Here is a 23107-nt window from a genome sequence, read left to right on the forward strand (position 1 = left end):
AATCAATAACTGGAACACCTCCGGAAAATAACTGGGACATCCCCGATTTTTTGGTGGCTGGTAATAATAAAACTGTGAAATGGACACTAGGACTGTCCTGTGTACATCTGGGACATCTGGTCACTGCAGGACTCTGCACATTTGTGTTTCTAAGAGTTCAAATGCATTTAGTCTTTACTTTTTTAATCATGTAATTAAAATGCTGCAGTGCTCCAGAATGCTTCTGTTCATCTTTTATGATCTGGTGACTGGTCATGATTTCTTAACAAAGTAATTATGTTTATTAGAATGTATAAGAATACTTGATATGGAAATTATAATACCAGTGTTAATTTACTGTTTGAATAATTTCCTAAATTTGTTATATTCAATTACTGTTCCAACATTTATTATTACTGTCTATTTTAATCTTTTGTGCTAAAAATGTAAAATAAATAATTTAAAGAGTAGCTATCTGTTTTTCCCGCCTCTTCTCGGACCTATTCCTCCGGACATTCGGCTCCGTCACTTTTCACTCTTCTCCAGATTTTCGCTAAAAAGAGACTTTAAAATGGGTTATCTCAAACAGATCGACGTGGAAAACTTTAAGTCTTGGAGAGGGAGGCAGATCATTGGACCTTTCCTGCGCTTCAGCTGCATCATCGGCACAAACGGATCCGGTAAAGTTAAAGTTTAGTTTGATCAGGGGTTATAATGGCGCCGGTCTCAGTTCAGCGACAACTCCTCCGTCTCCTCTGTCACAAAACGACATTTTAAACTCATCGAAAGGGCAATCACATAAAATATTACTTCAGAATTAAGTATAGTTCTTTTTTATGATGTAATTAAGGTCATGTTGCGTGTATAATTTGTGTATATAGTGAAAAGTAAATCTAGCTTCTTTCTAGTTCAACGTAGCCCACCCTGCGAAACCACGATGTTATTTTAGTGTAATTGTAAAACACAGGTAAATTTTGAGATCTATAAATACTTTTTTTTTCCTTTTAGTACGTTTTGATTGAAGGCGTCTTTCAATCTAAATATATATATATATATATATATATATATATATATATATATATATATATATATATGTATATATATATATATATATACATATATATATATAAAAATGTATTAATAAGTTTCAGTTTAGTGGGTATGGGCACCATTTTGAGTACTTGTTTAGGCCATTCAGAAAATATTATATTATAGTTTGAATTGTTAATTGCAAGGGCAGTGGTCTAAGTTTTTCCTTTACTCTGAAGATAATGGATAGCACCTTTCTATTTATGGAAATGCAGGTGAAATTGTGTTATGAATTTAGAATCCGGTATCAGAAGTTCTGATACTCAATAGCAATTTTGATACCACGATGATAATAATAATAATTTCTAAAGCTATTCAAGAAAGGATAATTTCTGTTGGCTTAAAGTGACTTTTCTTTAGTATCGATACCTGCTCAAATGAGCAGGATTTACACTTTGAGTTAATGTTTCTTCTGAAATGATAACTTTGTTTTATTGTTCTTTTATTGAATCAATTTTAACATTTTGCATAGTTGAATTGTTTGGAAGTCTCTTCCTGACAAACAAAAATAGACTTCTAGTCTGGTAAAAGTGACCAGCAAGATCTCGGGCATCGCAGACTCAGACAGGAGGAGATCAGGTGCAGAGAAAGGCTAGTGCCATATGGGTGCCATAGTAAGTTCCCATGACCACACTTTGCCCGAATTTTTGCCCTCTGGGAACTACATTTATTCTGACAGTTGAAAACTTGAAAGTTGAGCACTTTAATGGCACTTAGCACTTTGAGCACTATTGCACTTTTTGAGGCATATTTGCACTGTAACTGCTGTATTTGTGCTAACTCTTTTAGACTATGTGTGAGACCCCTAATTTTTTCTCAGATTTTTTTCTTACTATAGATTTTTATATGTGGAGGGCTGCAGAACCAATTTCCACTAATGGGACAATAAAAGAACTTGAATTTATGTAGTTTAGTTTAAGTTTATTTGTCTCATGGTCACACACATTCTTATTTCCAGGTAAGTCGAATGTAATGGATGCCATCAGCTTTGCCATAGGAGAGCGATCATCGTCTTTGAGAGTGAGGCACCTGAGTGATCTAATCCATGGAGCGCACATCGGACAACCTGTGTCCAGGTCTGCCACAGTTTGTCTGAGGTATTGCAACAAGGAAGAGGAGGAGACATGCTTCAGTCGCACCATCACTGGTCAGTAACAGAATTTATTTCTATCAGATTATAACTGTTAGGCACCTCAGTTTTCTAACAAAGATGTCAGTGGACTTGTTTCTTTTATTAAGTCATTTTAGATGAATATTGCGATTTAAAATCTGCAAATTATAACATAATGACACACAGGTGTCATAGATTATAACTATATAGCAGACAGAAATCAGATAATAATCATATTTTGAAGTGCAAGTAAACACTGCCACTGTAATATCACATTTCCAGGCGATTCTTCTTCTTACCGGGTGAATGAGGTCCATGTGACTTTGAGCCAGTACCTGAAACAGCTGGAGGAGATCGGCATCATCACCAAAGCCCAGAACTGCCTCGTCTTTCAGGTTTTCCTTTGTTTTTAAAATTTAATGGTTTCTTAGATAAAGGTCTAGTGTTATTATACTGACCACTTTGAGTACCTGTCTCTCAAAATCTACAGTGATCTACAATCTTTAGTTAGAGCTGCACAATTTTGTAAAAAAAAGAGAAAAAAAATGTAGACAGAGAGGGTTTCTGATACACAGGGACAGCATTTGACACACAGGGGCATTTCAGCTAAATATTTCTATAAAAATGTTGTTCTTTCTATTATCTAAATAATTACAGGCTTTGCAATGTGATAATTGCTCTGACTCAAATTGCAATTTTGATGAAATTGGTATATATTGTGCAGTCCTAATAGAACAAAATAATGCAATCTAAATGAAATAACATGATTTTTTTTATGTTTGATGGTTAGTGCCTGTGTGGGGTGTAGTGTTATGATACTAAAATTTCAAACCCAATTTCCATGCTAAGGACTAGACTTGATACTCAATACATCGATTATAATTCATTTTTTTAAAAAAAGGAAAAAAGACAATAGAATTTCAACATTAAATCAGAGTGCTGTCTTTTATATCACCATGTGGTCTTATATGTATGTAATCCCTCAGTGGTCTAGATAGGTTCCATAGTGGTCCATGGGTGTGTAAAGTCTATGTGCTCTTATAATTGTTCCATATGCTAGTCTGTGTGCTCTTATACTTGCTCGAATACAGCTCAAGATTATTTTAAAGCTATTCAGGGAAGGTTCATTTGTGTCCTTTCAAAGTGACTTTTTAGTATCGGTACCTGCTTAAATAAGTATTTAGTTTCGATACAAGTTTTAGTATCGATTAGTATCTGTTTTTTCTATATTTTTGACAACCCTAGTGGTGCGGTGTTTTGTGATCAGGGGGCAGTGGAGTCGATTGCTCTTAAGGACCCTAAGGAGAGAACTAAGATGTTTGAGAGCATCAGTCAGTCCAGAGAGCTGGCCTCAGAGTACGAGCAGAAGAAGACCGCCATGCTTCGCGCTAAAGAGGACACACAGTTCCACTTCAACAAGAAGAAGTCTGCTGTGGTGGAGAGGAAGCAGGTCTCACAGGAGAAACTCGAGGTGAGGGCTTGTTAAATAACATAAATGATGGGACTTTCGGCTGTTTTACGGGATCTGAGTCTTTTGGATCTGTTAATTTGAAAGAGCCATTCTAAAGACTGCCTCTTTTACTCTTTATTTATATGAGAGAAGCCAAAGTTTAAAACTACAAAAAAACACAGAAAGAAATGACAAAGGCACAGATTTGTTTAAAATGGTTCAAATTGGGAGTGGGAGAGTGTTTACCCATTGAATTTATGCATAAATGTATACAAATTTGGAAAGAAAAAACCTTAAAGGGCCCATATTATGCTATTTTCTGATGTATGTTATAATGTTGTTTACTCACCAAAAACATACCTTAGGTTGTGTTTTGTTTCATTCACAAATGTTTAACACACCATGCATATTTAGGCTATTTAGGGAGTTCTCTTAGTGAAAACATTCTGTGCCACCTTGTGGAAATACAGGAAGTGCACCAGTGTGTTTTTAACTCCATACATCTTCATTAAAATCATTTGGATGATTTCAACCATGGAATTGCCAATCTCTACAGACCAAAAGATAAACAGTAGCTGTTAAGTGAAAACTACCGCCCAACCCAAAACATGCACAATAGGTAAAATCTTCCCGCTAAGCCCGCTCTCACACTAGGACTTTAGAGCCGTGCCGAGCTCAAGCACGTTTGCGTAGGGTTCTATGGCCCATGCTCACACTTGCACAACCGAATCGAGCCATAGCCCGATTACATCATCACGCTCTGTCTGTTTACATGTTGGGCAGCAGAGCTAGTACTTTAGCGGAGAAAGAAGTCTAGTGGCATGATATATCATATTAAATAGTGACACAGATATGAGTCCTGCTACAATACGCACTCCTTCATGAATTTATGGATATAATAACAGCGTGGAGCAGTGAGGACAGGAGGAGGAGTGAGGACAGCCGGAGACAAGGTTGCAAAACTTTTGTCTCTACCACAGTCCTTATTGAAGTTACTCACTGTGTGTTTTAGTGCAAACTATATTTACTGTTTTTATCATATGAGTAACATCAGCACACCTGACAGGGATCATATGGTAAAAGTTGAGCATGTATGCGTACATGAGCAACCGTGCCGTGCTTTGGTCCACCTCCAATCAGGTTGAAGTCCCAACCATGCCGTGCCTGGGCCCGGTTCAATTGCGCTCACAGTGGACAAACATACAGCGGTTTAGGGGCTATTTGTGCTTGGGAACGGTTCTAAAGTCCTAGTGTGAGTGCTCCTTAAGTCCTGACCAAGACTAGCTCAAGATCTGGAGATGGGTTCCACTGCTCCTGGCAGGTTTAACCCAGAGACAGTGAAGAATGAGTCAAATGCAGGGACTTAAATAATGGGAGAGATTATTAGACTCCATTTAAGCTAGGAACTGCAGATCAAATGTGTTGTGTCTTTTGTTTTCAGGCAGAGAAGTACCAGTCCCTGTTGGACGAGTTAAATGAGCAGCGTCTTCAGATCAGTCTTACCAGTCTCTTCCACAGTGAGAGGAGTATCAACTCTCTGTGTGAGGCTCTGAGACTCAAACAACAGGGGGCATCAGTGAAGCAGAGCCAGGTGAGCAGTGACGGTACTGAACCTGGTATCGATGAGCGTCATAATATTGATTAGAGTTGCAGCACACAATTAATTTAGTCATTGTCTAGTCAGTGATTCAATTTCTGATTAGTTGACTAATCAAACAATTATTGTTTGGGGGGGATTTTTAAACATATTTTTAATTAAACAAAGGTTGAAATATGGAGACTAAAGACTTTCAAGTGTATTATTAATTAAAAGGCGGAACAGTTTATTCTTTTTGACATTTTGATTTAATAATGCCTCTCCATGGCTTTATCATAAAAAAGTCTTGTCGTATATGTGTTTTGAGTCTGTACAGTCCAGATAATGATCACAATTATCAAAATATGACTAGTAACATAATTTTTTGTAGTTGACTAGTCTTGATAAATTCGTTGATTAGTTGGTTTATCGTCATGTAGCTCTATTATCGATAAATCCTTACTGATACTGATCCTACAGGTGAGTGAGTGTGAGCAGAATGTGAAAGCCCAGAGGAGAGAGCATGGACGACTGCAGAGAGGCACACAGCTCATCGACAAGGACATAAGGTCTGTCATGGATCAGTTTAACAACAACTGTTATTTTTATGGAGAGCTATTTTAGTGTTGTAAATAAACCCTTTGTTTTCTTTGTCTTGATCTATTTGGACAAACCACTGTTTCATATTTGCTTGGTCCACTGCACTGATTTCTGATTGTGAGGAAAGGACAACTTTACCACACAACCTGATATTTGCTCAAATGGACTTTGGGTCACCATCACCCACTGTAAATGAATGGTGTCTTGTGATTTAAATTCCCTCGCATTGTGTAATGTGACATCCAAAAATATTGTCAGTCACTCTTTTACAGTGTTGGGTTTATATTGTGTTTAGGGACAGGGACAGACATTGAGAAATATACTTGGCTAAAATGTCATAGTGTGTGATATGAGCTCATGATAACATACTTGTCCCATCAAATAAACTTAGAGAGAGGGGTATTATATTATTGATTTGTTGAGCTTTACACCATGTTATAATGTTTTTTCCCCAATGAAATAAGTGGTTTTAGATGTCGTCCATGCTTGTTTCAGTAATTTTGCAATCTTTCCAGAGCCCTATTTGGACCCTCCTTGCTGTTAGCTGAGAATCTGTACAGTACTTAGCCCACAAGCCTACAAATCACGACTACACAAGAACTTGATAAACTTGATGTGATGTGCAGTTGTTACATTAGCGTGATGCACACTAATTGTGTCGTGATGTTGCTCTGAAGGGGAGTGACTTTGCACAAGGAGCAAAGGGAGGGGAGACTCAAAAAGACCATAGCAAATATAGCATTTTCAAAACAATAAAAGGTAACATGGTCCTCTAAATATGTTATGTGCTGGCAAGTAGATAGATTTGTGTTTGTTTTTCTCTCAGAGTTCAGGAGCAGGTGCTGTCCCAGTGCCGCTCTCAGTACATAAAGGCCAAAGTGAACTCGTCTCACCATAAGAAGAAGGCAGAGGAGACACGAGTGGCCCTGAGGAAAGCAGAGGAGCAACTGGAGCTAAAGAAACAGGAGCTGAGAGAGGGGAGGCAGGAGGTGGAGGAGCTGGAGGAGGCCTGGAGGACCTATGACCGAGAGGCCCAGAGGCAGCAAGTGTCCAGGGACATACAACTGGACCAGGAGCAGGTTAGATCACTAAACTAAAGTAGGATTAGTATTGTGTCTCTAAAGCATTAAGAAAATATTGTACTTGAAAGAACAATTTGTCATATGACTGATTCGGGCATAAAGAAGACATCTTATGCTTTTGTCTGCTATATAGTTATAATATATGACACCTGTGGATCATTATTTTATATTTTAGACATTTTAATTCACAATATAAATCTAAAATTACTTAATTAAAGAAACAGTTCAACTGACTTCAGCATTGGAAAATTGCAGAGTTGCCCTGAACATCATCACAAACCCTCCTATGGATAGCTGCAGATCAAAGTAGCGAGCAATAGATTTTTCATTTGTGCCTAAATGACTGTGTTACACTGCCGAATCCTACATGTTTCATAGATTAAGACAATAAAACTGGAGAATGAAGTAAATACATTACAGACGGTGTGTACCGGTGGCAGTGGGAGCTGAGCAATAACATCTTGAATACAGGAGATTAAAGATTACTCAATCACAAAAAACCTCTGGTCTGATCTAAATTAAAACATGAATCACAAACATTATAATAATTAATTATATTTTGTCTGTTCCTGTACAACATAAATCTCCAACCCCCATGCTGGGCCATAGAGATCATATGAATAAAAGTTTGTGTCTGACGTGTTTCTCTCTTCAGTTGGAGCGTTACCAGGAGCTGAAGGATCTGTACCGGCGTCAGAGCGCAGTGTTAAACCAACAAGCTGAAAAACTGCACTGGGACATCAAGGCTGACCAGGAGAGACTGAATTTAGACCAGCGCAAACACAAGGAGGTTCAGGTCAGAGGTCACCAGTAAACCATAACACTTACAGACACTTGCACACATTACAGTAAAAGTGGCCCTTTATAGTAACCAGGGGTGTCCAGACAATGGCCCGGATTAATCCTAAATTGGCCTGTTTTACCTTTGAGGTGCAGCATAAATATTTAACTGGGATTGATTCAGAGACCATCACCGCTTTACAAACCAGAGACTTGAGGCTTGCTCTTGTTTCTCCCTGTGTGAACAGTAGCAGCTATTCAGGCCAATAACGAACCACTTCTGGGAATTTCATCTGAGAATAGGCAGATTTAGTGAATATTCTTTATTATATTTTAGAGAAGTAAATGGGAAATGTGTTTGCTTAAATTTTGAGGAAATTGTTGTTGTGATGAAAGAATATAATAAAAGAAGGTAATATGATATCGTGTTAGTGCTACACTGATGCCAAACTGGAGCAGAAAATTAAGCAAATATTAGCTAGCCTCCAAGCTTGACAGCTGAAATTTGTATGGGCTAAAAAAATAAAAATGTTTACTCTGGTTGGTATTTTTTTGCAGCCTTCAGTGGAAAAAGTTTGGATGCCCCTGATATAATTTATAACTAACCCGTTATAGTAAGATGTAAACTATAATTGACCCTTTAAATCAGCACAAGTCATCATCAGGATATTTGACAAATACTTAAGTCCTCAAAATCAAATTTATTGTTGATTTTCTGTAGAGATAGACTTTTATTTTTTGCTCTTGTACTGTAACAAAATTGAGTAACTTTGAGCCTTGAGTAGTCTACTTCTTCACACTACTACTGCAGTATTGGACTGGTATGGGTATTGGCGAGGCAAACAATGACAAGTATTGGTATTGGATTGGATCCCAAAAAAATTGTATCTAAAGAAAACACTAATGTAAAGTCTGGTATTATCTTCTCTGCTGTGTTCAGGCTGGGATCAGGAACTTTCAGACTCAGCTGGAGGATGTGATGTGCCGAGCTGAGAAACTGGAGGAGTACACTGCCACCTGCAGGTACGTCTCATTAGTACAGTTTGCATTCTTGGCCCAAACCCAACTTCCTTGGTCCTCGCGTCAGGCAAGTATTAGGTTGATGGTGCAGAGCTGTGCAGCCATTGCTGTGTTTCTTAGTCTATTAAGACAAAATGTTTGACAAAATAAAACATTGTGGCCAAGAAGGTGAGAAAGAGTGTGAATGAAAGTGCTTGTAAGTAGAGAGGAGACCAGGAGAAAATCAAGAGACCAATGTGAAAAGAGTGGATGGTCTGTGGGAGACATAATGTGGGTCAGGATCGGGGAAACTGCAGATAGAACAATACAGCATCATATGAACACTCCTGACCAAGATCCTGGCTTAAATCTGGTCCACTGCTCCTGAGGTTTAGGCACTTGCAGTATTGATGGTAGTACACCAATTAATATGAACTCTTTTCTGTCTTTTGATGACCAATGTCTCTTTAGTTTTGACGTTTTATTTATACAAAGCTGTAGCATCAGTTTGACATTTAGAATAGTTTTATGGTAAGTTATTGATGTTTAAGAAAATAAAAAAACTGAATGGCTATATTTGTGTCTCTCTTAATTGAAAGATGTGTCAGAGGATGGATATAAACTTCACCTAAACCTGGTACCTCATGTTTTCCTCTCCTCTGGTCTCTCTTTCTCTCTCCTTTCTCCTCTTTATCAACTCCTCCTCTCCTCCTCCTCACACCTCTCTTCCTCCTCCTCCTTCTCCTCCTCTCTCTGCCCTCTCCTCCCTCCTCCTCTCTTTGCTCCTTCTCTTTCCTCTCTCAGATCCTCCATCGATGCCCTCCAGGAGCAGGAGCAATCCCTGAGCTCAGAGTTGCTTACAAGCAAAGCTAGAGCAGAGCAGGTTCATGAGATGCTGGGGGCAGTGCTGGAGGAACTGGGCAATGCTCGACTGGAGACCCATGAAAACAAACGCCAATGCCAGAGGAAGGAGGTCCTGGAAAGGCTGCAGAGACTGTCCGGATACCGTGGTACGGAGGAGAGAAAGGAGAGAGGGTACCGATGAAGAGAGAGAAGGAGAGACGAGGAGGAGAGAGACAGGGAGTTAGGGAGAGAGGAGGAGGAAGGTGACAGGGTGAGAGGGAGAGAAGGAAGAGAGAGACGGGGCATGTGGAGAGAGAAAGAGGGAGAGTAGGTTGGGGGGCCTGTATATAGTTGCTGTCAGACTCGTCATTCTGATCTTAAAATGGTTGTTTTGACCAGCTTTGCATGGCCTTGGGGTTTTAATACCATACCAGTCGGGTGCCTTCTTGCAAAATGCATTGTGTTTACTGTTTAAACCAGCAGAAGACAGTACATGTAACGTTTAAATTTGTTGTTGTGGTCCTCAGTATGGGCGGCTGTCAGACCTGGTCAGTCCCATTCATAAGAAGTACCATCTCGCAGTAACTAAAGTGTTCAGACGCTTCCTGAATGCCATTGTGGTGAGCTCTGAGCGCGTGGCCCGTGAGTGCATCCAGTTTATTAAAGAGGAGCGCTGTGAGCCTGAGACCTTTCTGCCCATCGACTACCTCGACGTAAGATATAGTGTTTATAATAGAGACATAATAGGCCTGGTAATTTAACAGCATACATTAATGAAAAAGAAAGGACAAAGGACATTTTATTCACTTCAAACCTGGATGTTAGGGATCAGACCATATTTTTATGTCTGTGGAAATTATCAACATCAATTGCCAGCGGCCTTATTATGCAGTTTCCTGATACTATGGGCAGCACAACAGACAAAATGTGTTTGTTTGCTTTTTATTAACTAATTTTTGTCTATGGAGCTGTTTTACAGCAAAATGGAAATGGAAAGTAGTTTCTCTGCTGTTGCTCTGACTGTGCAGAGTTTAGCTAGCCAACAGTAGGGAAGAGAAAGTACAGTTCATCTCACACTACAACAATTAATCTGCTCAATACACAGACTCAGAAACATTCTGTTTAAGAAGAAAAAGGTTCAGTTCAACCATGTCTGATCCAAAGTCTGTATCAGTGATAAATGTGCATGTAATCTGCAGTATCCCTGTGGTTTAGCTCTTCACTGTTTTTTTTTTTAACTACTGTTGACTTGATTTGCTTGTGTTAGATGTCAGGTACAGACTAAATATTTAATGGAGATATAGACTTTTATATTTGTAATTAAACTGTAGCACCTCTTCCACTTTTTGAATGGTCTGTGGAATGTTTTGCTGCCTTCTGCATAACCTCTATACAGTAAATATAATCATTCTGAGACCTTCCCCTCTGTGTGTTCATTTCAGGTGCATCCTCTGAACGAGCGTCTGAGGGAACTGTCTGGAGCCAAAATGGCCGTGGACGTGGTTCAGGTAAATAAGGCAGTAACATTACTCCAGCCTGTTCTTTACCTTAAGAGACACATGTGTTTCTTAATATGAAACATTAAAGAAGACATATTGTGCTTGTGTCTGCTATATAGTTATAATCTATGACACAATTTAGAACAAAATATAGATCTAAAATGACTTGATAAAAGGAACAAGTCATTTTAGATTAAGAAAATAAAATTAAAGAGTAGAAGTAGGTATACTTGTAGTGGGGAAAACGGGGATTGATCTAGAGATAAAGATTACTCAAACATGCATGAATCACTCTAAATACAACTTCAGAGGGTAAATGAGAAGGAAACAACTGTAACATGGTTAAATGCTCTAAATGGGTCCGCTTCTGAAAAATATTATATTTCTATTAAACTTTTCCTCAGGTGAGCTCCACAGCCATCGCTCCACAGCTGCGGAGAGTGGTGCAGTTCGTCTGTGAGAACACTCTGGTTTGTGAGACCATCAAAGAGGCTCGAGCCCTGGCCTTTAACAAATACGAGAGACACAAGGTTTAACATATTTCCATATTTTAGATGAAGGGCAAGCAGCTGTATAATTCTATGGGAGAATTACTGTTTTCGATTGGCTCCACGAACTTGCCATATTATTCTAATGGAATATTGTATTTTCAACTGACAACAATCATGAGACAAACCAACTCAAGAAATCAGTAATTAATCAGTTAAACAGCTAATTCCACCATTGCATTCTGAAAACTGTCCTCCAGCTCAGTTTATTTATCTTCTCAGACAATTAAATCAAATGTGTATATTTCTCTCTCAGACGGTGGCTCTGGACGGTACCATGTTTGCAAAGTCAGGGGTGATTTCTGGAGGCTCCAGTGACCTGAGGAGTAAAGCTCGCTGCTGGGACGAGACTGAAGTGAAGAACCTGAAGGAAAGGAAGGAACAGCTCACCAAAGAACTCAGTGTGAGTATAATACCACAGTTAAAACAGGGGCTGAGGGATGGAAATTTACAGTTTAGACCAAGTGTGTCCTGGGAACCAAATGTGGCACTCACCTAATTTTTTGTAGGCCCTCAGAAATCTGCCTGAATTGGCCCAAAATGTCAATGACAAGAAATGCCCATTGTATAGGATTCTACACTAGCTGCAACCCTGCACCACTACAATAACATCACATTGCACTGTGATACAGACCTAAAATGAATGTTTCAAACTTAATAAAGATGTGTCAAACTCACCCATCTGAATGACTTGACTAACTGTATTGACCATTTGTCCATGGCTGTCCATTTTGTAATTGTTTTAGTACAACCCTGGTTTAGCATAAAGTAAACCATGTGTACATGCAGAGCCAAGTAGGAATCTAACTGGGCACCCCTTTTCCACCTTTGTTATTTTAGAGGGATAGTTTGGGTTTTTAACGTGAATCTGTGTGGCATCCCCGTGAGCGGTGTCATGCATCCACACTGACTTACCCCCGACAGCATCCGGTGAGCCGAGATACTGGCCGTTTTTGGTGCTGAGAAAAGTAGTCCGGCAAGTTGGCTGGGGACCTTAAAATAAAGCCTTTTTCTTCTCAAAACAATATGTGTTCAAAAGAGTGTTACATTTGCATCACAAAACCATCGTCCTCAAAAAAGTCAGACCTCATAATCGCTTGGCACTATTTTCTCTCCGTTCGTATCACTGCGCAATGCCGCCAGCCGCCCACGGATCCATCACTTTCTTCAGTTGTTCGGCAGTGTTCACATGCGCAGACCGCCGCGATGCGAGAGAGCTAACGTGAGAGCTAGAGCCATAAGTATATAAGCTTGTATAAGATACCTAAGAATATATCTTAAAAAGTGGTGCAGACTCTGATTATCCAGGCTGTAACAACAAAAATCTGGCTGAATCTCCACGTACATTTCACCGTTTTCCTGTCACGGACTTTGCGCTGAGGAAACTTTGGCTTTTTGCCTTATGCACCCCAGGTAAGAACAAAGAGGTGACGCTATATTTACAAGCAGACAGGCTCAAGAATTAGTAGCAAATCACTCAGTGTCATATCACCAGTGAAGCTTCTACAAAACGTTGCTTTATAAGTCGACTGTTATTACTATTGTAAATGTCGCTTACACTATTGTCAGCAGCTACGTGGACGTGTGGATGATTCCATGTTTCTATTAGTAGTCCATGCTTCCAGTCACAGTATAGGCTATATGTTCGCTGTATACGAGTTTCTAAATGACGTGATGGGTGATTGTCGCTCACTTGGTCTCTCGCGGCTCCAGCTGTGGCTCCAACGTCAACTTGTACCACTTCTCTGTCTCTCTTCTCTTTCTCTCTCTCTACTTCAAAATTTCAGCATATCAGTATATTCGGGTTCATAAAGATGTCCCCTTGGCTTTGTGGTAAAGGCAATGTCTTTATTGTCGGTGTCGTAATCAGACATGTTGTCGCTAACATTCCGAGCAGTAAACAAAGTGAAACAGGCTGACACCTGGCGGCAGTGCGCAGTGATACGAACGGAGAGAAAATAGTGCCGTAAGCCATTATGAGGTCTAACTTTTTTGAGGACGATAGTTTTGTGATGCAAATGCATCACTCTTTTGAACACATATTGTTTTGAGAAGAAAAACACTTTATTTTAAGGTCCCCAGCCAACTTGCCGGATTACTTTCGTCATCACCGAAAACGGCCAGTATCTCGGCTCACCAGATGCTTCGGGGGTAAGTCAGTGTGGATGCACGACACTGCTCATGGGGATGCCACACAGATTCATGTCAAAAAACCCGAACTATCCCTTTAAAGCATGTATGTTTGATACTATATCACTACTTGCACTTTAACAAACAGCATGGTGTGATGTAAAAACCGTTTCATAATTCTGCTTCAACTCAACACACATGGCCTCTGTGGCCTTCTCGCTGTCATTTTTGATTTATGGATCCGTGTTGAGGTCTATGTGCTGCGAAGTAAATCACCGCCACAACACTTTAAATTTAAAAATGTCATTCGTGTACACAAAATGAAGCGGGAAAGTACCGGAAGTGTACGTAGAGCGGATGTAGAGAGGACCAATCACAGCCCTTATTGTCTGCGTCGGTTCGACGCGTAGTTACAAAAGTTCAGAGGTGCATGTCGGTCGACGCAGACTATCTGCATCACAACGCAGACGATTTAATGCACAAACGTAAATTGGGCTTAAGTCATAATTTAACAGTTTGTGATTGTGCAGTGAATTCTCACAGTAACAGAACCCCCATTGTGTGATGTTTTCCTCAGGAGCTGATGAAACTGAGGAGGAAAGAAGCCGATCTGAAGCAGATCCAGGCTGAATGTCATGGAGCTCAGACCAGACTCAAGTACTCTTCTGCAGACCTGGACCTACTGAGGAGGAGAGCTCTGCCAAAGATACAGGCTGTACAAACAATCAGGATTTAACATGTCTGATCTGCTCAGGGGTTTTTTCTTAATGTTTTATCAGTGTTTTATTATTAAATAGGGTCACAAAATCATCATGACCAGGACTTCTCAAGCTCCTTCTCTGCACATTCAGGCTGTGCAAATATAACCAAAATGAAACCCGTTATCATAACAGCACAGGCACTTTTCATTCATGGGGGGGGTTCACTTTGTAGAAACCATCTGACCTTGCAGCATTAGAATTGGTATGCTTGACGATAGGTGGGTACTTTTTTTTCATTTAACCAATCGCTGCTATTTGGTCGTGACGTATGTAAAGCGCCGCTAATGGGACTAACTGGTATATTAAGCTTTTCCCAAAGAAGGGCAATAACGTTTTTCCCCTTGTTAAAATTCACCAAATATTCTCTTTATTCCGGCTTTAACTTCTGGAGTTCTGGAGGACCGTCTAGTGAATTCCGATTCCTGACCTAGTCACTGGAGAGAAATGAAATTGAGCAGAGGCATTAGGTGGCACCAGCCTTGTTAGGAAAGTACCAGCAGTGGCGGGGCATCAGGGCCTTCAAGGCCTTCTCTGCTGGCCTAAAAATATATCTGAATCACAGACTGATGTTAATTATATTATTATTAAATAATTCCAAATGGTCTGTCCGCTTCTTTTCAGAGCTTTTCCGATGGTTGTGCTGCTTCCACACATGCATTTTCATATTAAAGGATTTGACCAATCTCATTTCAGTCATCACTTGTTGCTAGGCAGAGCAAAAGTCAAAGAAGTGTCCCTGAGGCCTTCACAATCTGTTCTGCAGGCCCTCGAACACAAAATAAATGTCCATGAAACTGTTGCTTCAACCAATCAGATTTTGAGTTGGTATCGCCAGGGCCTTCTAACAGGCGTACGATGTCACCGGATTCAGACCCGTTGATTGGACAGTCAGAGAGTGAACCAGCCAAAGCAGCAAACTCCATCTGTAGCGGAACCAGGACTAAACCAGGTTTAAACCAGGTCTAAATCAGGACTACACCAGGACTAATCTTGGACTTGAGTGAGAGAGAGTGTCTGCAAAGCACGATAGGGTGACAGCTGCACTGAGTCCCGAGGAGCCCCGGGCCCGGTGTGGTTCTTTCATCTGCGGTCACCCGACAGTCTACCCGGGCCAGTCCTGACAAACAGTCCTGGTTTAGTCCTGGTTTAGCACCCCAGCGCTCCTCACTTTTTCTCCGTGCACCGTGCACCCCCCTGTCCTCACTTCTACGTGCACGGAATCTCCACGGCTCCTTATACCGTGTTTCTGTATAATAAGATGCTTTTATAACCATAAAATAGTCACTGAGGAGTGGATTGTTTCAGACGGAGCACTACTGAAGGCCTAGGTGTGAAATGCCTACCAGTATATCCAGCAAATCACCCCCCAGATATTCGGATATTCTAGTATTCCCTGCTACTGATCTGTTCTGTATGGTGTTTAGGACATCTCTCGTCTGAAGAGTGACCTCACAAACCTAGACTCAGAAATACTGATGCAACAGGAACATCTGGAGGAGAAGGAGCAGCATCTGAAGAGGATCAGGGACCAGATGGACCAGGTCATAGAGGACATAGCTCTAAAACACACAGCTGAATATTTTACACAGTGAAATAAGTTCTCATTCTGTTCAGATGGAGGACATGGTGTTTGCTGAGTTCTGTGAGGAGATAGGAGTGGAGAATATCAGAGAGTATGAGCAGGAGCATTTGAAACACCACATGGAGCACGATAAGAAGAGGTAATGCTAAAGCTAATGCTGGACTGTACTAGGGTCTGAGCGTACCTAACTGTCTGTGTGCTGCCCCCTGTAGGCTGGAGTTTGAGAGTCAGGTGGCTCGTCTGAATGCTCAGCTGGAATATGAACAGACTCAACTCCAACAGCAGAAGAAGAAACTGCAACAGCTCCAGGAGATGTTGGAGAGAGAGGAGAGAGCGGTGGAGGAGCAATCTCAGGTTTGAGACAGTTATTTATACAAATACCCCTTACACAGTGTACAGTATACAGTCATACTGAGAGAGGAGTGACCGTGCACAAGTAGACGGGGGTCCACTGCATAATTTTGTCTGTTCGAGCCCAAAGATTTCTGATTTTGGGGAAAATCTTGTATTGTGTTGTGTCTCAAAATTATGGGTCTTTGGTCTTGGAGGGAGACCTGAACCGGCATATGACCAAAGACGAGCTATGATATCAATCCTGTCTGATATTTTGGAGTCTTGGTCTCAGAGTGAGCCATCCTCTCACTGTGTCTTCGATCAATCTTTTGACGTGACCAACAGTAAACACAAGCGCTCCTCAGTAATTACAGAAGAACTCTGCCGTGAACGAGACCATACATAGCATGTAGCGCTAGCCTCAGCTATACGGTACAATTACGGAGATGTTACCATGCAGAGCCTTGAGTCTGGCATTCACTCAAATTTTCATCATAGCCACACCTAAATGAGTGCACCATCGTGCGGGTGTCTGTGTGTTGCCATTAGATTTCAGTTCCTCATGTTTTGTAATTTAAGGTACTTAATCATACATACACATAAATTACACATATTATCTCATAAATGACAGTACATAATATAAAAAATGCTTTGATATTTGATGTTTTGAAAATGTACAAAATTAGAATAATATTTGATGGATCTTTCTATCAGAAAGGGTTCTTCACCTTTGTGATTTGACTTTTTCTACAATATTTGAAATTCAGCTAAGAGATTGAAAGGCTTTAGTACATATCTAATTGATCGCCAAAAATGACATAATCAGGATAATGCATAAAATATTTGTAGATCTGGTTTACAGGTTTGTAGACCTGGTTCAGACCACCCATATCAGTGTGATGTTTCCAGAACGAGGAGAGCCTTCTGGCCGCAGTGGAGGAGGGACAGAACAAAGCCCTGGATCTGAAAAACCAACTTCTGTCCAAGAAACGTCAAGTGTCCAGTGCCAAAACTGAACTGGACCAGTGGCTGCAGAGACTACAAGAGATCAACAAGTACAATAGCTACTTTAGACCCAGTCTACTTTAGACTTAAACTGGGTTTAGACCTGATTTTGTCCTGGTTTAGACCTGATTTAATCCTGGTTTAGACCTGGTTCAGTCCTGGTTTAGACCTGGTTTAGACCTTTTTCAGTCTCACCCCACCCATCTCTCTACACTCCACAGTCCTGGTCTCTTTCAGGGACCTGGTGAAGCTGTAGAGGGAGGTGATGACGTTGGTTTAGATCTGATTCAGTCCTGTTTCAGTCTTAGTTTAAACCCTGGTCTCTTCCAGGGAGCTGGTGAAGCTGCAGAGGGAGGTGATGACGTTGGAGTCGGAGTTGGAGCAAAAACGACTTTTCAGACACAACCTTCTCCTGAGCTGCAAGATTCAGGGTCTGCCCATAAGACTTATATCAGGAGACCTGAGCAACGTGTCACAGGTGCAGAGAAACCATTATTACAAATATTTGCAATTCCAATTTTCAATTCACAATTTCCTAACAAATAATACACATATGCGAACAAATAAATGCCTCTCAGTGTCAAATCCACATAATTTAATTATTTTTTTTGTCTATTTTAATCAACAGAAATATTATGCATATTTAGTTGACTAAATCCATAATAGTTCTTTTTTTTTTAATTCAGCAAAAATACATTGTGGAAAACTATGCTGAAAATATTTTAATTGACAAAATGAACACAGCTGTGGTCCTGAAGTTCTCTTCCAGAGTGAACATATTATAAGACAGTATTATATTGACATGTTTTCTTCATATCTCAGCTGGAGGGAGAATCTGAGAGCACTCTGTCCACTGTGGAAATCTATGAGAGAGAAGCTCAGATCATCATTGACTACTCTGACCTCAGACAGGACATACAGGTGAGTCTGTACAGGTGAAGTTCTGTACAGGTGAGTCTCTGTACAGGTGAAGTTCTGTACAGGTGAAGTTCTGTACAAGTGAGTCTCTGTACAGATGAGTCTGTGTACAGATGAGTCTGTGTACAGATGAGTCTGTGTACAGGTGAGGCTCTGGACAGGTGAATCTGTGTACAGGTGAGTCTGTGTACAGGTGAGGCTCTGGACAGGTGAATCTCTGTACAGGTGAGGGATTTGCCAAGCTTCTGTGTTTTTATTCAGGACTTTTATAATATGTCTGGACTCCTCAGGAATTCACTGGCCCTGTTTCTATTATTAAACCATTTTAGTTCAGTATTGTAGTTAGAAATTCATGCCAATATTCACACTTTGGCCACCTTGGTATTTAAATAATACACAAATCTTTATTTAAACACTTAAATTCAAAGAAAACTGCACAAAACATGATTACACAGTTCTTTTATAGGTTTGTGGTAAAAAAAAATAAATAAAAAAAAAATAGCCGAGTTTGTAGAAAATTTTAATTTGATAATTTGGGGAAGATAATCCCAAACCTTTTCTCTCAGTAACCCCCATTTTACTCATGAAGATGTTGGTGACCCCGACATCCTTCTCCTACCTGAGAAGCTACAGATATAATAGAAAAAATAATGGTTACAAAAATGGGGTCCCAAATCCTTATCCAATCCAACTGGCTCTATATATTGGCCCCAAAATAATATTTATCAGCCATTGGTTGTTCTGGATTCTAAACATTCTAAAAATGGTACTGGCATTGGCCATGAAAAACATCGGTTGATCTCTAACTGTAGTTTGCAATGGACAAAGTGTTAAATCTTGATATATATTACAGTTTATTACTGTATATCTCCCAAAAAAGCACTATGTCTTCTTTAAAAGTTGAAATATGTTGCCAAAAAACTCTAGATTTATCATTAGATTTACCTGCATTTGTGTTGTGTTATCCTCAGGCTCTGCAAGAGGGGCAGGAGGTGGAGGCATGTGTGGAGCATCTGACTGACTCACTACTGTCCCTAGAGGAGGTTCTGGGTCGTACCGTGGCTCCAAACCTCAAAGCTCTGGAGAAAATGAAACAGGTCAAGGAGAAGCTGCAGGATGTTATGGAAGGTCTCTGTCCTCTCTGTATCCCTGTTCTGTGTTGAAATGTACACAAATGTGCAGTGAGACTTTAACGCTGTTCTAATGTATCCATCAGTGTCCATGTGGGGGCGCCACATTTTCACAGATGCTTTTCTTTCTTTAGCCCTGTTCTAATCATATGCACTATATATAAATGGACATAGCTAATGCGTTAACTGCCACGTTTCAAATAAGAAGTTTGCATGCAGGCTTTTCCGGCTCCTAGTGCCCATGGCTCCCATTGACTTACATTGGAATATTGTTGCCCCTCTCTCTGCTGCAGTGAGCGATGTCATTTTGGTGTTTGATTTAAATCAAACACCAAATCCACATCCAGTGTGAGCAAAAAAATTGCATTTTATTTTTTGGCTATCGCTCCCCATGGTCCCACCATATGGCTTCTCCCTGCTCCGCCTTCCTCTCCTAGAACAAGTTACATTTTATTCAAAAAAATTAACACACCTCTGTTTTTGTTGTGTCAGCATTTGATGCAAGCAGCCGTATGGCCCGAAGGTGCAGTCAGGAGTTTGAGACTGTGAAGACTCAGAGGTGTCAGCTCTTTACTCAGTGTTTTGAACATGTGTGTGTGAAGATCGACAAGGTCTACAAGAGGATCTGCAGAAACAACAGTGCACAGGTACTGTACCAAGACTAAACTTGGACTAAACCAGGCCTAAACTAGGACTGAATCAGGACTAAAACAGCTCTAAACCAGGACTAAACCAGGTCTAAATCACGACTAATCCAGTAATAAACTAGGACAAAATCTATTCTAAACCAGGGCTAAAATTCCTAAACCAGGATTAAAACCAGGACTCAACCAGGACTCAACCAGGAAAACACCAGGACAAAGACTAAACCAAGACTGAACCAAGACTAAACCTGGTATAACCCAGGTCTAAATCAAGACCGAACCAGATATGAACCAGTACTGAACCAGTTTCTAACCCTAGTCTAAATTTGGTCTCTTCTGTGATGAAGGCAATCCTGAGTGCAGAGAACCCAGAGGAGCCGTACTTGGGCGGCATCAGTTATAACTGTGTGGCTCCTGGGAAAAGGTTCGTGTCAATGGATAATCTGTCTGGAGGAGAGAAGGCTCTGGCTGCGCTTGCATTTGTCTTCGCCATACACAGGTTTAGACTCCACTTTCTTTTAAACTCATCTATAATACACTTTGTTCATAAATATTCTATTCATAATATTCTAGAAGACTTCAGTTGGCATATTTTTACCCGCATTCCATTCTAAAGACAAATTTTCTCTCCTTGGCTTTTATGGGTTCAGTTGAATTTGTGCACCTGTTTGGTTGTCTTTGTTTTAAATTTCTCTAGAAATGAAACTGAGTTGACTGTTGTATTAGGGTTGTCAAAAGTACTGAAAAGCAGATACTAGTTGATACCAAAACTAGATACTCATTTGGGCAGGTATCGATATTAAAAAAATCCTATTCACAGTACAGAAATGAACCTTTCCTGAGTAGCTTTAGAATGAGCCTACCTGGACCACTGAGGGATTACAGTGATATAAGATCACATGGTAATATAAAAGAAAATGCTTTGATTTCATTTTGAAAATCACATTCTGTTGTCTATTATCATCTTAGTATTGGAATTGATATTGAGTATTCTTTATTATCGAAATCATGATAGACATAATTATTTTGTAGGATTAAAAACTAACCTTAATGTATAAGAAAAATAGTGGATTATTACTGCTGTAGCCCTGTTCAAACTGCCCTGTGTTTCAGTTACCGTCCAGCTCCGTTCCTGATCCTGGATGAAGTGGATGCAGCTTTGGACAATTCCAACATTGGAAAAGTATGACTCCGCACCCACAAACTCACACTCCACTGCGTGTCATAATTTTCTACACTCTGGGCCAGAGTAACACTGCTACTCTTTGTTTATTGTTTAATATCCTGTATATGATTCAATACTAGATCTTTTATTATGAAACAGGATAAAAAATTATGCTGAAAAAAGGATAAAAATCACCCCTTTTATGATGTGAAAATGCATCTCAGAAGCATGCTAATGGCAACTCAAAATTTGCAAAAGACTTTGCAAAACAAGAAACCCAAGTCACAATAACAATAAACAACTGGTTTGTGGTATTAACGTTATCGGTTTAGGTTAGAGTCCTTGACAGATATTTTAAGTATTAGACTTCCATTTGTTTCATGTTTATTTTCAGGTGACCAGTTTTATCCGAGAAGAGTCCCGACAGAATCTGCAGATCATTGTCATTTCTCTGAAGGAGGAGTTTTTCTCCAAAGCCGACGCTCTGCTGGGAGTCTATACTGATGTAACTGCCAACGCAAAACATTTAAGTCTATCACCACTCGCATTGTTAGTTTTATTAGTTTATAGTGAAATAGCAAGGTGATTATAGGAGACACATATTTACTATCATGGGGATTTTACATCTGACCCAAATATATAGTTCTACCTCACATCATGGTCCATTAATTAGACATTTCCCAAAAGAGTTTTTATTTTCAAAGATTATTAAAGTTTATGTCCATGTTTCTTCTGTGTAGTTGGACGAGTGGATGTTCAGTCGTATTCTGACCCTTGACCTGCGCCCGTATCCTCTCGCTGACAATGACAACGGGCAACACTCGCAAAATGGCCACCGCCACTAAGCCTCAGACTGCCATCAATCTCCCGTAACTCCATAAGCATTTGTGCTCCTCTCACGATAACTACATTCCAATTGTGATCATTTTGCTACAGGAAATATTATGATAACGATTACATTGAAATGATAATAATTATAAATTATAATTAATTACACTGCTACAATAACCCTAAACCAGGAGAATACCACTAACTACTTTTCCAAGTAGGTCTTTTGTCAAGACAGTATAGCAGTAAAGACGTTACCTGCTAATTGATTAGTTGACTAAAAAGGGGGCATGGCAAAAGCTCTCAAAACTGTTACACATCTTTGTGTATCTGACCCAAACTGTACTCATAAGACTACACATTTTGGTCGACCTAGACTCCATCGACTGATTAATCAACTGAATGACTACAAGACTACAGCACTTTTCTAAATGGGTTCATTTAGAAAATAAAACATGAGAAATGAGCAATAAAAAACAGCACAGTGAACCACATACCTGTAATAACTGTTAATGTAGAACATAAAATAACATTGGTTTATCTCATATATTGAACGACTGAAGTTGATGTAATTATCGTGACAGGCTTACCCTTATCTCCTTATTAACTTTCTGTCTTTCCTGTTCATTGAAGCATTGTTGTTTGAAAATAATGTTCAGTATGTTCATAAAATTCAAGTTTTATTGTATTTTAAGAATGTTCCAAAGTTTTATAAACGATCTGTATTGTCATATTTTAATATTAACTGTTCTGGTCTAGACATTTATAAATACAGTTTGTAATTCAAAAATTAACTACAGATAACAATGCTTTGACAATTTTACGATTATACACCTTTTAACTTTTTGCTGTTGCACTGACATTTCAGAATAATCTTGACTTTCTGTTAAAATAAATATGAATGGAAAGTAATATGTAAAGTTTGTTTCAATTCACTGTTTTAACTTTACAATTGAATGGTTCCTTCCATTCACGGGGTATTAAGTATATATTAAAAGTGGAAATAAAGAATTCTTAAGATTTTTTTTTATTGAATTGTTTTGTAAATTGTAAAC

General features: G+C 39.7%; 1 protein-coding gene across 1 annotated transcript; it reads left to right on the top strand.

Moving 5' to 3' along the window:
• Window positions 1–548: 548 nt before the first annotated feature.
• Window positions 549–22093, top strand: LOC110160342 (structural maintenance of chromosomes protein 1B-like). The gene is given in 28 exon segments (XM_020924980.2): window positions 549–659; window positions 2027–2215; window positions 2462–2574; window positions 3447–3650; window positions 5071–5220; window positions 5686–5774; window positions 6632–6884; window positions 7543–7683; window positions 8608–8690; window positions 9471–9662; window positions 9664–9676; window positions 10037–10222; window positions 10952–11017; window positions 11413–11538; window positions 11813–11959; window positions 14264–14401; window positions 15872–15988; window positions 16062–16168; window positions 16242–16383; window positions 17272–17417; window positions 17698–17845; window positions 18190–18288; window positions 19257–19413; window positions 19908–20062; window positions 20407–20558; window positions 21173–21242; window positions 21619–21729; window positions 21965–22093. Coding segments are annotated over 28 exon segments (3708 nt in total). The 5' UTR covers window positions 549–550; the 3' UTR covers window positions 22070–22093.
• The last annotated feature ends 1014 nt before the right edge of the window (window positions 22094–23107 follow it).

The sequence above is a fragment of the Boleophthalmus pectinirostris genome, unplaced genomic scaffold (genome assembly GCF_026225935.1).
Source record: "Boleophthalmus pectinirostris isolate CB_2022bp ecotype Guang Dong unplaced genomic scaffold, ASM2622593v1 HiC_scaffold_2, whole genome shotgun sequence".
In the NCBI taxonomy this organism is placed as follows: Eukaryota; Metazoa; Chordata; class Actinopteri; order Gobiiformes; family Gobiidae; genus Boleophthalmus; species Boleophthalmus pectinirostris.